General features: G+C 36.6%; 2 protein-coding genes across 3 annotated transcripts in view; one reads left to right on the top strand and one right to left on the bottom strand.

The window, feature by feature from the left end:
* The window catches only part of brinp2 (bone morphogenetic protein/retinoic acid inducible neural-specific 2), an 89532-nt gene extending 83920 nt beyond the window's left edge, over nucleotides 1–5612 (top strand). The window contains exon 8 of the mRNA XM_058749898.1: nucleotides 356–5612. Coding sequence (XP_058605881.1) covers nucleotides 356–1475 — 1120 coding nt within the window. The 3' untranslated portion in view covers nucleotides 1476–5612. The remainder of the gene's footprint in view (nucleotides 1–355) is intronic.
* astn1 (astrotactin 1) overlaps nucleotides 1–15444 on the bottom strand; it is a 377633-nt gene that overhangs the window by 331265 nt on the left and 30924 nt on the right. The gene's annotated exons all lie outside the window — the stretch shown is intronic.

Raw genomic sequence — 15444 nt, 5'->3', positions numbered from 1 at the left:
TAAATTGGATGAAAGAGAATAAAAAGAATGCACTGTCTCCTCACACGCATCCCCAAAGGCTTTTAAGACACACTTCCTCTACTGGTTAAGAACAATTTGCATTTGTCAAAGAATGGGCCATCAGCACTCAATTAATATGCGTATCAATCAGCAAGAGGAAATGAATGCCTCATTTACCACAAAGAAAATAAGGCCGATGTCAAGTCTTCACTGAACAATTTTAACATGTTAGTGAACAATTTTTCATGTCAGTGAAGCCCAGATTTCTTTCGATTTCATCTTCATTTAGTAAAGCCAAGCCTGTCATTTTTTCAGGAAATAATCTTGTCCATAATTATCATCTTCTTCCTTGTAGGACTCTGGGTTTTTGGCTCAACAAAGCCCAGTCTCTGTTGTACTGCAGCGAGCATGGTGTGTACGGCACCTTCTCCGAGGAAATGCAGGGCTGCATCTGCGCCGCTGAGCAACGCACTGTCTGCCAGGGCAACGTGCCATGTAAGGTGGGTGAGGGGACCCTCTGCTCGTCCTGCGCCCCAGACAACATCACCCGCTGTGGCACATGCCTCCCAGGCAGCATACTCCATATGGGATTCTGTCGTCCCAACATTGCCAACTCTTTGGACCACTACGTCAACTTTGACTTTGACATGCCGGATGCAGAAATGCGTTACCTCCTCCAAAGGCTCGACAGCCGCATGGAGGTCCACGCCATCTACATCAGCAATGACGTGCGTTTGGGCAGCTGGTTCAACCCGGCGTGGAGAAAGCGCATGCTGCTCACCCTCAAGAGCAACAAGAACAAGTCCAACCTCATCCACATGCTGATGGGGATCTCTTTCCAGATCTGTTCCACCAAGAACAGCACGCTGGAACCCGTGCCTGCTATCTATGTCAACCCCTTCGGGGGCAGCCACTCTGAGAGCTGGTTTATGCCCGTCAACCAGCAGGACTTCCCAGACTGGGAAAGAACTAAATTGGATGCCTCGCTCCAGTGCTATAACTGGACCCTCGCTCTTGGCAGCAAGTGGAAGTCCTTCTTCGAAACGGTGCACATTTACCTGCGCAGTCGCATAATCACAGATGATCCCACCGTCAACGAGACACTTTTTTATGAGCCACTGGACCTGGACGACCACTCGGCCAACCTGGGCTATATGAAAATCAATAGCCTGAAGGTCTTTGGCTACAGCATGCACTTTGATCCAGAGGGGATCAAGGACCTGATCCTGCAGTTGGACTACCCCTACACGCAGGGTTCGCAGGATGCGGCCTTCCTGATGCTTCTGGAGATGAGGGACCGCATTAACCGGCTCTCTCCGCCGGGAGCCCAGCCGCTGGACCTCTTCTCCTGCCTGCTGAGGCACAGGCTCAAGCTTTCGTCCAGCGAGGTGGTGCGCATACGGGAGGCGCTCCAGAGTTTCAACGCCAAGCTCCCCAACTCCACCGAGCCAGAGCTCAGCCAGCTGTGCAGCTAGCTCAAATGAGCCTCTGTCGCTCGTTTTTGCCTGCCTGTGAGAATGTATTTGTAAATGTGATGAGAGAGAAAGGGAAAAGAAATATATTGTCAGTGTGCGTGTAAATGTTTGTGGATGAGATTGTCTTTGAATCCTCTTCCTTTGGGCAGCAATTGTAAGAAGCAGAATTTTTGATTGTGACTGATACAGGAGCGTACCTTAGAAGCCGTAAGTTCCCAGAATATTCCCTTGCTGAGAAAACCTTGTTGGATCTAGCCTACAGTCAAACTACTTAGTGTCTTTGAGTAAGGGTTCCTTTTGAGACGATGGGGATTTTAACTAAGCGGACTGCCTCTACATGATTCATGAAAATGAACATTTTAAGTGAGAATATAGCTACGATTTCTTAGCACGTATGTGCTGGAGTTGCAGTTATTCTTGGTGATGTCATTGTTCAAGATGAATCCAGAGAATCGATCTATTCCGATGTAAAGTGTCGGAGAACAGTGGTCCAATGGTTATAACAATCAGCAAAGAATCAAATCCGTGCTTTTCTATTTTATCTGGAGTCACAAATCCTGTATTGTGAGATCTGTATATCTGTATTTAATGTGGGACTGAATTGCCAGAATGTTGAATAGAAATTCCTTTGTATTTAGAGAAATGGCTAAACCAAAAGGTAAACATGAAAGCAAATTGAATGGCAAAATTTCTTTACTGTTTTTTTTTTTTAAATGTTCACTGAAATCTCTTTTGAGAAGGCAACCTTAAGGTTGCAGTACATACTTACAATATTGTTTTGAACAGGTTTGTGGGCCGCTTTGTAAATACTGCTCATCTCATTCAAGACGCGAAAAGCCTCACATTGCTTCTTGGATATATACAGATAAACACCCATATTTGTACTTTTTTGAAAGTACAAAGACCAAAAAAAAAAAAAAAACACACTTCAACAAAACAATTGCCTTACGAAGTGAAGTCTCTGTTCTGATATCAAAGCACACCTGGCTGTATGTCTCTCTCTTTAAGAAGAAAAAAAAAAGATTTTATTTCCTCTTTCTTTTTTTTCCCCCTCAATACTAAATTCTGATTTCAATTACAGTGACCTCTAATCTGTATATGTCAGTTTTTAATTGAAGTATTATATGAGGAGTGCATTACATGTTATCTATGTGCAAATACAGAGCAACATTTACATCACCTGGTTCAATAGCTTTGTTTTCCACAACATTTCCCTGCTTTTCTATTAGACGTATGATGATGTGAAGACGCATAACTGTAATACATGAATTCATTTAGTATCTCTACATCTAGAGGCAATTATTTCCACTCAGCATTTAATAACCATACATGTACTGCTTAAGTGTTCTTGATTAAGTTACTTGGGTTGTAGCATTTGTCAGCACAAACAACCACAGAATTACAGCCTTTGACAACACAGAACATTTATTACTGCTTTTTATATAAAACTGGAATGTGTGGAAATGTCTGTGAAAATTGCATATATGCATCAACATAAAAAACGATCAGTTTTCTGTCAAGATAAGATGGATCACACAATATATGGGGAGCAACTTTTACAGCGCTACATAAAAAAACCCAGAATAAAAAAGTGCAATTTATGCGGTTGTCATGGAGAGCTGTAGGACCTTCACATTGTCTGTCACGATATATCTGTGACTCAACTGTGAAGGGGGAAAAACAGTCTCGCTAAATTCAGAAGATGGAAATCACAGGGAGTCTGTAAATATGAGTTGTTTATCTTAATGTCTAAGACAGGAATCAGTTTTCGCCCTTCAACAAATTGTCAAGACAGTGAAGGACGCCTAATCAATCACAACAGCCCTATGTAAACTGGCATAGCCTCGCTCTTGAGAAACAGAGTCTGAATATTTCTGTATTTTATGATTTATGACTAAACTGGCTGGCGTTACAATGTATTTTTTTGTAACACTTTATAATAACTTTCATAAATTATACTTATAAACAATACTTACATATATACTGTATACTACCGTCCAAAGGTTTGGGATTGATAAGATTTTTGTAAAATAACTTTTTTCAAATAAACCTTTTTAGTGTCTTATGCTGTAACTCTTTTCTATTGATATATTTTAATATTTAATTTATTCCTGTGATAGCAAAGCTAAATTTTCAGCAGCCATAACTCCAGTGTTCAGTGTCAAACTATCCTTCAGAAATTTTTTCTTGTAATTTCAATGTTGAAAACAGTTGTGCTGCTTCATATTTTTGTGGAAACCGTGAAATATTTTATTCCCGGATTCAGCTGCATTTATTTTAAATAGAGATATTTTTTGTAACATCGTAAATGTCTTTATTGCCACTGTCATTTTAATAGGCCATTGCTGAATAAAAGTATTAGTGTATTAAAAAAAAGAAAAAAAAGAAGAACTCTTACTGACCCCAAACTTCTGAACTATAGTGTATATAAAATTATGAATATTACTTACATATGTATATCTATTTTATATATATATATATATATATATATATATATATATATATCATATGTAATCTATTAATAAGTGATCTTTAGGCATTATGTAGGCATAATATACTGTTCAAAATGCATTATATAAAAATATATGAAAGTTATTAAATAGTGTCACCTATTTATCTCATGGACATGCATGTGAGATATGAATCATATTTTTAGTTTATTTGTTTTTTATCCCCCAATCTAATATATTTCTGATTAAAATCGCTCTAGCCATCATGGTCTCATTCTTGTTTATGTGCACAGATGACTGAGAAAGCTATTACATTTTTCTGTGCAAAAGCATGAGATGAAAATTCATTATTCACCGAGGCTATGACCATCAACACAGATTGTGCTGCACCTATTGTAATTCACTCTCGTGTCAAAGTGAACATACTAATGTCTAATCCAGCCATTTTTGGGGCTCTAGTTTAAAGAATTTAAGCTTTCTTTTAGCAGATTTCAAGTTAACTTCCACCAAATATCTAAAACTGTACTTTGTATTTCATTTGAGGCTTTTACCTTCAATGCAGGCCAGGCAGCTTTCAGATTCTTTACTGTAACAGTTACAAGCAGCTTTGTTTTCATTTCTTTGGGAATTCACCAAGGGTTTTATTCTGATATTGCTTCTCAGATACACAAGATTATGCTTTTCTAGAAACATGTCAAATGTGACCTACTTTCAGGCTTTTTCTGCACGCCGTTTCAGTGACTTAAAAATAAAATGTGAGGTTTTTCAGATTCCAGGAAAGCGTTTGAAACCCAGTCCTTATTAGCATAGTTTGAAAAAAATCAATAAATCCTCTAATGTGCACAGTAATGCTGCGGCAAGGGGGCAAAAAAAAAATTATTTGTAGTGAAATCATTGCATTAATTAATTTCAGCCTGTAGTTATTTACTGAGCATGCTCTGAAACAAAATGGCATGTTGTCAAGCGAATCCAGCTCCTGGAGTTTGAGGTATCTGTTGGCGTCATACTAGTCGCTGAGTCAACTTACACATCAGGACTCCTAGAAAACCTCAGAAAGGAAGGACATTTCATCTCTGTTCTTAATTCCAGTTGCAATCATTTTCCTCCATCCCATCTTTAAACTTCATTTCTGTGTTGCAGATAGCCAGACACACATAACTGTATATCTGTATGAACACAGCATTCCAGACAGCTTTACCATGCTGTAAACATCAAGTGACTGAAATTGTATCTCTGTATCTCTCATAAACAGCCTGTACATCCACCATTTTTTAAATAATATTCAAATAACATTTAATCTCAGAGGGTTCAGTCCAGGGTCCTGCCTTCAGCCTCCATGCATTGCCGTAGTGCGACATATGCTTTTTTTTTTTTTTTTCAATGTCCAGAACCAAAGTGCTGAATGTAAATAGTCTGACTGCATCCATTTCTATGAGAGACAATATAGCTCAGTTACGAGCGTGAGGTGCCAGCTTGAAATATTGCAGAGGGGATTCTGTATGTGGTGTATGATTCTGTACAGAGTCAGATATGGGCGGCGTGGTCGTGAAATGAAACATTATCTTTATACTCTTAAGATCATTTCTCTCTCTCTCTCTCTCTCTCTCTCAATGTTTTAACAAGATGTAAATGTTCTTATATGAATTAATAAAAGGATGAAACAATCCTTTCCCCCCATGCAGTCTAAATAAATGCTTTACTGGGTAAGTGCAATCTCCTTTCTACCATGAAGAGCATACTCTTTGATCTGTTATATAGCAACAGACGACCATTAAAAGATTAAATTTAGCCATTGTTTTCCATGGTACTAATCATTTACTTTTATGGAGACATTCATTTGTAGGCTAATTTCTAATAGATGTTTAAAACAGCAGTTTTGTATTTAAAATATACAAGGTCTGTAGTTCACAGTGTTATCCCTTAAACTGAGAATATCTTTAAACTAAAATTTCTAAATTTAAACTGATTATAAGTATATTATGCAGCATAGGCTCATTGGGAAAAAAAAAAACATACCTTTTTATACAATTTTGGTGAACTCCATAAAACAAACATACAATTCACAGCATAATACAGTTTAAATGACCACTAGTGGCAGTAAAACACCAACAACTTTTATTAATTTGCACACAAATTATGATTACAGGGGCAGATTATCGACTAATAAAGACTTATTTTCATGCAGTTCCTTGCACAATGCTATGTTATGACCTCAAAACACCTTTACCATAATGCCTTGTTTGTAAACGAATACATTTTGTTGTTTGGAACACATAATCAGCACTATATATGTATGGCTATTCTGACATGGTAAACTTGCTCGATAGCACACCTGGTACAAAATTGCACTTTCAATGCAGAGTGCTCAGTAATGAGTCCTGCAAAATGTGAGTCCCAAAGACACCCAAAGCAAGCTATGGCATGGTTAGTAAATGTGTTTTCATCTCATACTTGCTTTTGTTAATATTATGGGTTAAGGTTTAATGTAGGTAGAACATTATTTTCGAACGTGATAGAGCATTAATCTTTTAGGGCTACTCACTGGACATTTCATTTCCGAATTCTAGCGATGTACAACAAACATTCATGTGTTTCGGATAAATCTGAATGCACATTTGGTGCCACTCACTGGACATTTCCTTTTGAAATTGTGATAAAAGGGGTATGAAGCAATGAAATATCATTCTGCAGAAATGTCACACCAGGCATGTTTTTCAATGAGCCTGGGTTGATATTATAACAGCAGAAACATTAGAAATTCCCAGTGCAAATCCTCTATGACAATGATAATTCTCTTTCAGGTTTTAGGACTAAAAACTGAAAAGGTTTATTAAATGTAAGGGGACAGAACTGCTGTTGCTGTATGTTTACGAGAGAGGCCATTCTGACCTCAGTGACTCTTTCCTACCGACTCCATATGTCCCTGCTGGAACAGAAATCCTGTGAGGAAACAGGAAGATAAGCGAGTCAGGGAGTTCAAAATATAATCTGACTTCAACACACTACACCGCAGAGCAAATAAATTCTTCCTGATTCTCCTCCAGTGTACGTTTGAGGATTCAAAGGCAGATAAAGAGACACCACAAACAGGTTTAGCACAACAGAGAACAGGAAGAAAGTTAACAAGACAGGTTTCCATGGGCATTGACGGTGGATACACCGGCCTAGTTTATTTGTTCCATCTAAAACGGGGGTTTTAAAGAAATGAAAAGGTCGACGCTGGTAGAGGAACAGAAGGAATTGGCTCGCCAGCTTCCTCAGCTTCAGCAAAGATGTGTGAATCGATAAGATGGTTGGGGGTTGACAGAATGACAGCCACTGGGAGTCCTGAAGGACATCCTGTGAGGGAGAAGAGAAGAGTAGGGCAGAAGAGAATCTGACAGGCCACTTTAATGAATAGTAATTATTTTTCAAAGGAAACCACTCTGTGGGTTGTAACGGTGAAATACGTTTCCCACTCGAGGAATGAAGATGTGATTTGTTACTCAGGCCAACAGGAGGTTTGAAGAAGCAGAATCCTGACACAGAGGGTTAAAGTCCAGAGCAATGAGTCATTTTGAAGGAAATCTCTTTTATTGTGACTGAAACTCTAAAATATCACAATTTTCTAATAGATTGTGTCATTAACCATCTTTATATATTAAAGGGACAGTTCACCCAAAAATAAAAACTGTCTTCATTTATTACTTTTACTTTGTTGTTCTAAACCTATATATTGTATGTGATTAGCTAAGCACAAAAAACGGCAAATCTGTTTTTTACGCATTTAATATGACTATACATTATTATGATTATTTTTTTTAAAAATGGCAAATTATATTGCAACAATACTACTGTACTGTAAAATAAAAATCAGTACAATCAAAATAATAATATGTTTATACTAGTGCTGGGCAACGATTAATCGTGATTAATCGCATCCAAAATTAAATATTTTATGTACATAATGTATGTGTGTGTACTGTGTATATTTATTATGCATATATAAATACACACACATGCATGTATATATTTAAGAAAAATATATATATTAGTTTATATATATTTTTATATATTATATATTATATATTTATATGTTTATATATTAAATATATTTATATATAATATAAATTATATGAATATAACTATATACACGTAAATGCATGTAAATATTTTCTAATTATATACTGTATGTGTGTATTTATATATACATAATAAATATACTCAGTACACACACATTATGTACACAAAAACTTTTATTTTGGATGCGATTAATCACTGCCCAGCACTAGTTTATATTATATTTAATTTTACAGAAAAAAAGTAAAATTACAAAATTAATATTTATGGTCATCTTAATTTCTTTCGAAACATTAAACCATAGAGCAGGGCTATTCAATTGGCGGCCAGCGGGCCTAATCCGGCCGCCAATCATCTTCATACGGCCCGGGGGAAGAGTACGCGCAGGTCGCACACACGCCTCGAACTGTTTTTGCACTAATTAGTTCCACAAGGTGGAAACACTGGTGCGGGCCGTTGTTTCACAGCCGAGAAAGAAAAGGAAGACGCAGTGTTGCCAATTTAGCAATTTTGTTGCTACATTTAGCAACTTTTCAGACTACCCTAGCAACTTTTTCTTCCAAAAGCACCTAGCAACAAATTTAGCAATTTTTAAAATTTATTTGGCAACTTTTAGCAACTTTTGATAAGTGACCCAGACAATAAAAAAAGCACACATTTTCCATCCAAATTACACAAAAAGAGGAAACCAAAGATGCCTAGCTGTAACCTACACACATCGCGTGAACCAGTTAGCTACTGTTTGCAATTTTTCAATTTAATATTAATAATTGAATAATTGAATCATTGTTTATTTATTACACACTTTGTTAGTAGCTTGTACCTGCGATTGTTGATCAGTTAGTTCACCATAAGAAAAATGGAAAAGATACTAGTAATTTTCCAGGACATTGTCCATTATCACCCTGTATTGTAACCTGAAAACACAATGCGTAATTTAAAATGCAGGTAAAAAAAAAAAAAACAATTACGAATATTCTTTCATATTAACATAGATTGTGCCCTATTTTTACAGACGTTTCTTAAGAGTGTAGCACACTAAGTACTAATACACTGCTTAAAGCCAAAGACTATAGAAATCCTTGAAAGGGACTTTGTTAAAGCATAATTGTTGAGAATGCTAGTATTACTAGTTTACTAGCTATTAAAAAAAAATAATAATACAATTGTGTAATCATTCAAAAATGTGTAAGTGTTCAATAATTCAATGTATTAAAAATACAGTTATTTATATTACCGTCTATTATGCATATTGTTTTACAAACAGATATAAATTAACATAAAATATATTTGATGTGACAAATTTTTGCGTCGTGATTACGTCATTTAGCAACTTTTAGCAACAAATTGACCTTAGCAACTTTCTCTGAAAATTAGTTGGCAACACTGCCGGGAAGACGCTCAATAACCACAAACTACCGGAGACCGCAACATTAATAGCAGCAGCGTAAGCGCTCATGTGAGGGGATTATGTGATATCCGCAACTCTAGTTTAAACGTGTATACTGACAGTGTTATCAGTCATATCTTCTGGCGAGAAATAGCGCAGAGACTGGACGAAGATGATTATCAAAAGGAGTGTAGTTTGAATGGCTGCGCGTTAGACTTTCCACATACGCTGCTGAGCGGCTTCAGCGGACAAAAACACACACAATTATGTCAAAATGCGCAGTTATGGCGAGTTACCTCAGAAACTCGGTCTTAAATAAGTTATAAAGTCCTAAATGACCGTAAAGAGTTGGGAGAAAACCGAATGTGTGTCAAATCCGCGGTTTTAAAGAGACAGCTCTGCTTTTAAAGTGAAGTCTGTCATTGATGGAAATCAAAGAACAAAACAATAAGGAGAAATCACCCCCCTGCTCTAGTGGCTGATTAACTTTTGTTTTGAATAAAGATTAATTTATATTCATTTTATAGCTTACACATATCAAATTTATAGTTTATGTGAAGATTGTTTTAAGTTCACTTAAATTAAAAGCTCTCATATTTTTCGTAGCCTATTAAGTGTTAAAAAATAATGGCTTTCAATTATACTGTAATGTTGAATGATTATAATTAATGGCTAAAATTGAGGGAAAATGCATTTAATAGAGATATCAGTAACATGATTAGTATCAATGATACTGGCTTTCATTAATAGTAGGCTACTTAGTAAAAATATGCCATTAAACCGTATATAAAATATACCATTTATGTTGTTTCTACATTAATTTGGAGGTTCAATGTGAAATTATAATAACATAAATATATTAATATGCAATTAATCACAATTAATTACAGAAAAAAGAGATTGGGACTCATAAACAACAGGTTTATAAACAATTCTCCTTTTTGTTCCAAACATACAGGTTTTGTGCGACATGAAGGTGATTAAAACTTTTTATTTCTCAGTGAACTGTCCATTTAATGAGCTAAGCTGTCCTGGTATTATAATTAAGGTTCTCCTACTTGTCTTGGTCTCCTCATACTTGATAACAAAAGTTATGCAAGATCTACTAGGAAACGACTCTGTAAAAAACTGCCTAATCCTAAGGCCAGCAGAAAGTACAAGAACTGTGGATCCCCTCCCAAAAATAATGAAATAAAAGGTCTTTCTTGCAAGAGACTTTCTTGATCTTCTTCTTTGCGCTCTAGGCTATGTGCAGCTGAGAAAGTGAGTGAGTAACTCTTTAATGGCTCTGGCTCATTTGAAGCTGTGCAGAAAGACAGCGAATGCAGCACTGGGGAAACTCATGTGTGTCTGGCCTTGAAATATGTTGTCTTTCACACATAAGTGTTTAATGATGGAACAGAAAACAGAATAATTGCATTTGCTGGTGTGCTGGATGCCATACTGTTTATTAGATGTGTAGTTTGGAATTCAGGGTGTACAGGTAGCATTCATCTAAAGTTCATTTTGCATTATGTTTTCTCATCATAAGTTGATTGGGGACTCTCTGTCTTAATATGCATTACTCATGCAAATAAATGTACAAAGAATTACAATGTACTTGATCTATACCAGTGTTTCTAGACCCTGGTCCTGGGCGCCCCCCAACACTGCACATTTTGTATATCTCCCTTATCTGACACACCTATTTCAGGTCCTGGAGTTTCTTCTAATGAGCTCATGAGTTGAATCAGGTGTGTTTGATTAGGGAGACATACAAAATATGCAGTGTTGGGGGGCGCCCAGGACCAGGGATGAGAAACATTGATCTATACAATAGTTTGGTTGTTTTATTATTATCGTGCACAAGCAACAGAAAGCTAGACAACAGCCAGCAGCAAAGTTTATGGAGGCTTTTAAATCAAAAGCCTCAGGGTGAACTGAAAGTAAACTTGTTGCGCTCTGTATGTCACTGATAAGCATGACACAGCATCTAGTACTACAATAGCAATCATGCTCACATGTACTCCTGCAATGCTTTTGCATACTTTGAATATATTATTTCTTCCAACATGGGGAAGAAATGTTTTCAACTATAATTCAACTGCAATAAACATAGACAATGAATGTGCATTATATGTGTGAAAACTCTACTCAGATATTTTGGTGTAAATTTAACAACAACTGGGCAACTTCTGGTATATTAAATTTGCTTTATAAATAATGCTTTATAAATAAATGAAGGAACAAAGAACTATCAAAACAATGTCTGTGTAATGTTGCTCCTTAATATTTTTTTCTTCTAATGGTGCTCTAACCAAAAATGTGACCCAAAACCTTTATGAGGTTTTTTAACATTAATATGAGTTCCCCTAGCCTGCCTATGGTACATGATAATAACTGTAACAGCATACATAACCAAACCAACTAAAGTACCGTATCCAGACATAATATTTTAAACTAACCATTCAGAGACGTCCTGCTGTAGCCGTTGCAACTTATTCATCCGGTGCTTCTCCATCCGGATCAGATTCTGGGTCAAACTGAAAAGCTTGAACGACTGTGTGTCTACGAGTCATTGCCATACATCCACTGTTAACATTAGCGCATGGTAGCGCAAGCTGGTTAAGGCCACACACCCACCCTCCACCTTGCCCTGCCTCTCTCCTCCTCATTAGCATTTAAAGCTACAGACACAGAAATGGCACGTCCTAAGGAAAGCTTATTGTGGGACTGGCTCGTAGTGGCTGAAATTCTGCACCAAGGCTGAATTTCGGGAAAGAGACTTCAGATACAGTACTAGTGACCACTTAGGCCTATATAAAAGCATCCAAAAAGCAGCATGTCATGGGACCTTTAATATTGAATATTTAATAGTGCACACTCTAATTTGCCGATCTCAGATGCCTGGATTGTGCATTATTATGTGTCAAAACTCTACTCAGACATTTTGGTGTAAATTTAGCAACAGCTGGATGACTGCTGTTATCTTAAATTGTGCTTTATAAATAAATTAAAGAAGAAAGAACTATCAAAATGTCTGCATAATGTTGCTCCTAAATACTGTAAATATTTTTCTAATGGTACTTCAAACAAAAACGTGAACCATAATCCTTAATACAGGTTTCATAAGTTACCGTATGATTCCATACTTCATGGCACCGTACTGATTATTGATAGTTTTGACTTATTAATATTGGATATTCAATAGTGCAATCTAATTTGTTAATTTTTCCTAATACATTCATACAATTGTCATCATGTAACTCTCAATTAAGTTAATCTCTGCAAACACTAACCATTTATTAACACTATTTAATGTAATCTTTGGCAAATCAAATAATAATTTTTTTAAAAATCTGAAAATGTATGTACATATTATGCACATAGTATATGTGTGAAAACTGGCAGATATGTTGGTGTAAATTTAACAACAGCTGGGCAACTGCTGTTATATTAAATTTAGCTCTATAAATAAATTACAGAGGAAAGAACTATAAAATAACTGCATAATGTTATCATATATATATATTTTTTTTCTAATGGTACTATAACCAAAAATGTGACCCATAATCCCTAATGCAGGTTTTATAAGGTACCGTATGATACCATACTTCCAAACTTCATGGTACCGTACTGGTTTTTCTTTTATTTATTTATTTTTATTTTTATTAATATTGATTATTTAGTACTCCTCATTTGTTAATTTATATATATATATATATATATATATATATATATATATATATATAAATACAGTGAGGAAAATAAGTATTTGAACACCCTGCTATTTTGCAAGTTCTCCCACTTAGAAATCATGGAGGGTCTGAAATTGTCATCGTAGGTGCATGTCCACTGTGAGAGACATAATCTAAAAAAAATCCAGAAATCACAATGTATGATTTTTAACTATTTATTTGTATGATACAGCTGCAAATAAGTATTTGAACACCTGAGAAAATCAATGTTAATATTTGGTACAGTAGCCTTTGTTTGCAATTACAGAGGTCAAACGTTTCCTGTAGTTTTTCACCAGGTTTGCACACACTGCAGGAGGGATTTTGGCCCACTCCTCCACACAGATCTTCTCTAGATCAGTCAGGTTTCTGGCCTGTCGCTGAGAAACACGGAGTTTGAGCTCCTCCAAAGATTCTCTATTGGGTTTAGGTCTGGAGACTGGCTAGGCCACGCCAGAACCTTGATATGCTTCTTACAGAGCCACTCCTTGGTTATCCTGGCTGTGTGCTTGGTCATTGTCATGTTGGAAGACCCAGCCTCGACCCATCTTCAATGCTCTAACTGAGGGAAGGAGGTTGTTCCCCAAAATCTCGCAATACATGGCCCCGGTCATCCTCTCCTTAATACAGTGCAGTCGCCCTGTCCCATGTGCAGAAAAACACCCCAAAGCATGATGCTACCACCCCATGCTTCACAGTAGGGATGGTGTTCTTGGGATGGTACTCATCCTTCTTCTTCCTCCAAACACGTTTAGTGGAATTATGACCAAAAGTTCTATTTTGGTCTCATCTGACCACATGACTTTCTCCCATGACTCCTCTGGATCATCCAAATGGTCATTGGCAAACTTAAGTCGGGCCTGGACATGTGCTGGTTTAAGCAGGGGAACCTTCCGTGCCATGCATGATTTCAAACCATGACGCCTTAGTGTATTACCAACAGTAACCTTGGAAACGGTGGTCCCAGCTCTTTTCAGGTCATTGACCAGCTCCTCCGTGTAGTTCTGGGCTGATTTCTCACCTTTCTTAGGATCACTGAGACCCCACGAGGTGAGATCTTGCATGGAGCCCCAGTCCGAGGGAGATTGACAGTCATGTTTAGCTTCTTCCATTTTCTAATGATTGCTCCAACAGTGGACCTTTTTCACCAAGCTGCTTGGCAATTTCCCGTAGCCCTTTCCAGCCTTGTGAAGGTGTACAATTTTGTCTCTAGTGTCTTTGGACAGCTCTTTGGTCTTGGCCATGTTAGTAGTTGGATTCTTACTGATTGTATGGGGTGGACAGGTGTCTTTATGCAGCTAACGACCTCAAACAGGTGCATCTAATTTAGGATAATAAATGGAGTGGAGGTGGACATTTTAAAGGCAGACTAACAGGTCTTTGAGGGTCAGAATTCTAGCTGATAGACAGGTGTTCAAATACTTATTTGCAGCTGTATCATATAAATAAATAGTTAAAAATCATACATTGTGATTTCTGGATTTTTTTAGATTATGTCTCTCACAGTGGACATGCACCACGATGACAATTTCAGACCCCTCCATGATTTCTAAGTGGGAGAACTTGCAAAATAGCAGGGTGTTCAAATACTTATTTTCCTCACTGTATATATATAGACTGAATAGTACAGAATTTTAATATTAGCCAATTATGGGTAATGTCAACAAATACTGCCAACAGCCAGAATTTCAATATTGGTGCAGTCAGTCCTGCACACATTGTTGGTTAAAGTAACACACTTCAGATTATTAATTATTATTATGGTAACACTTAGAATAGGGAACACTTATTCTCTATTAACTACGACTTTTCCCTCAATAAATTCCTAATTTGCTGCTTATTAATAGTTAGTAAGGTAGTTGTTAATTTTAGGTATTGGGTAGGATTAGGGATGTAGAATAAGGTCATGTAGAATAAGGCATTAATATGTGCTTAATTACTACTAATAAATGGCTAATATTTTAGTAATATGCATGCTAATAAGCAACTAATTAAGAGACCATAAAATAAAGTGTTACCATTATTATTAATTATAAGTAGATCAAGAACACAAAAATTACACCAAAACACCGAACATAACAGGCAGGAAAGAGTAAACAAAGAATCAATGAAAATAATAAAAAAGTACTAACAATAACAACAGTAATCCAATACGAATGTTGTGTATGATTAAGTAATATTCTAGATTTGCATTTAGATCAAATGAAATAAGTAAAATCTAATACTTTCTATTAAGGGGCCAACTGAAATTAGGATCATTATGGTCACCATGTGGTGAAAGGCAGCATATGATGAGTGTAGCGTTTGAATGTAATCAAGATGTTCGATCAGGTTTTAGGCATCGTAAACTTTCC

This window comes from Onychostoma macrolepis, chromosome 02, assembly GCF_012432095.1.
Source record: "Onychostoma macrolepis isolate SWU-2019 chromosome 02, ASM1243209v1, whole genome shotgun sequence".
NCBI lineage: Eukaryota > Metazoa > Chordata > Actinopteri > Cypriniformes > Cyprinidae > Onychostoma > Onychostoma macrolepis.
This window is presented reverse-complemented; position numbering and strand designations above follow the sequence as displayed.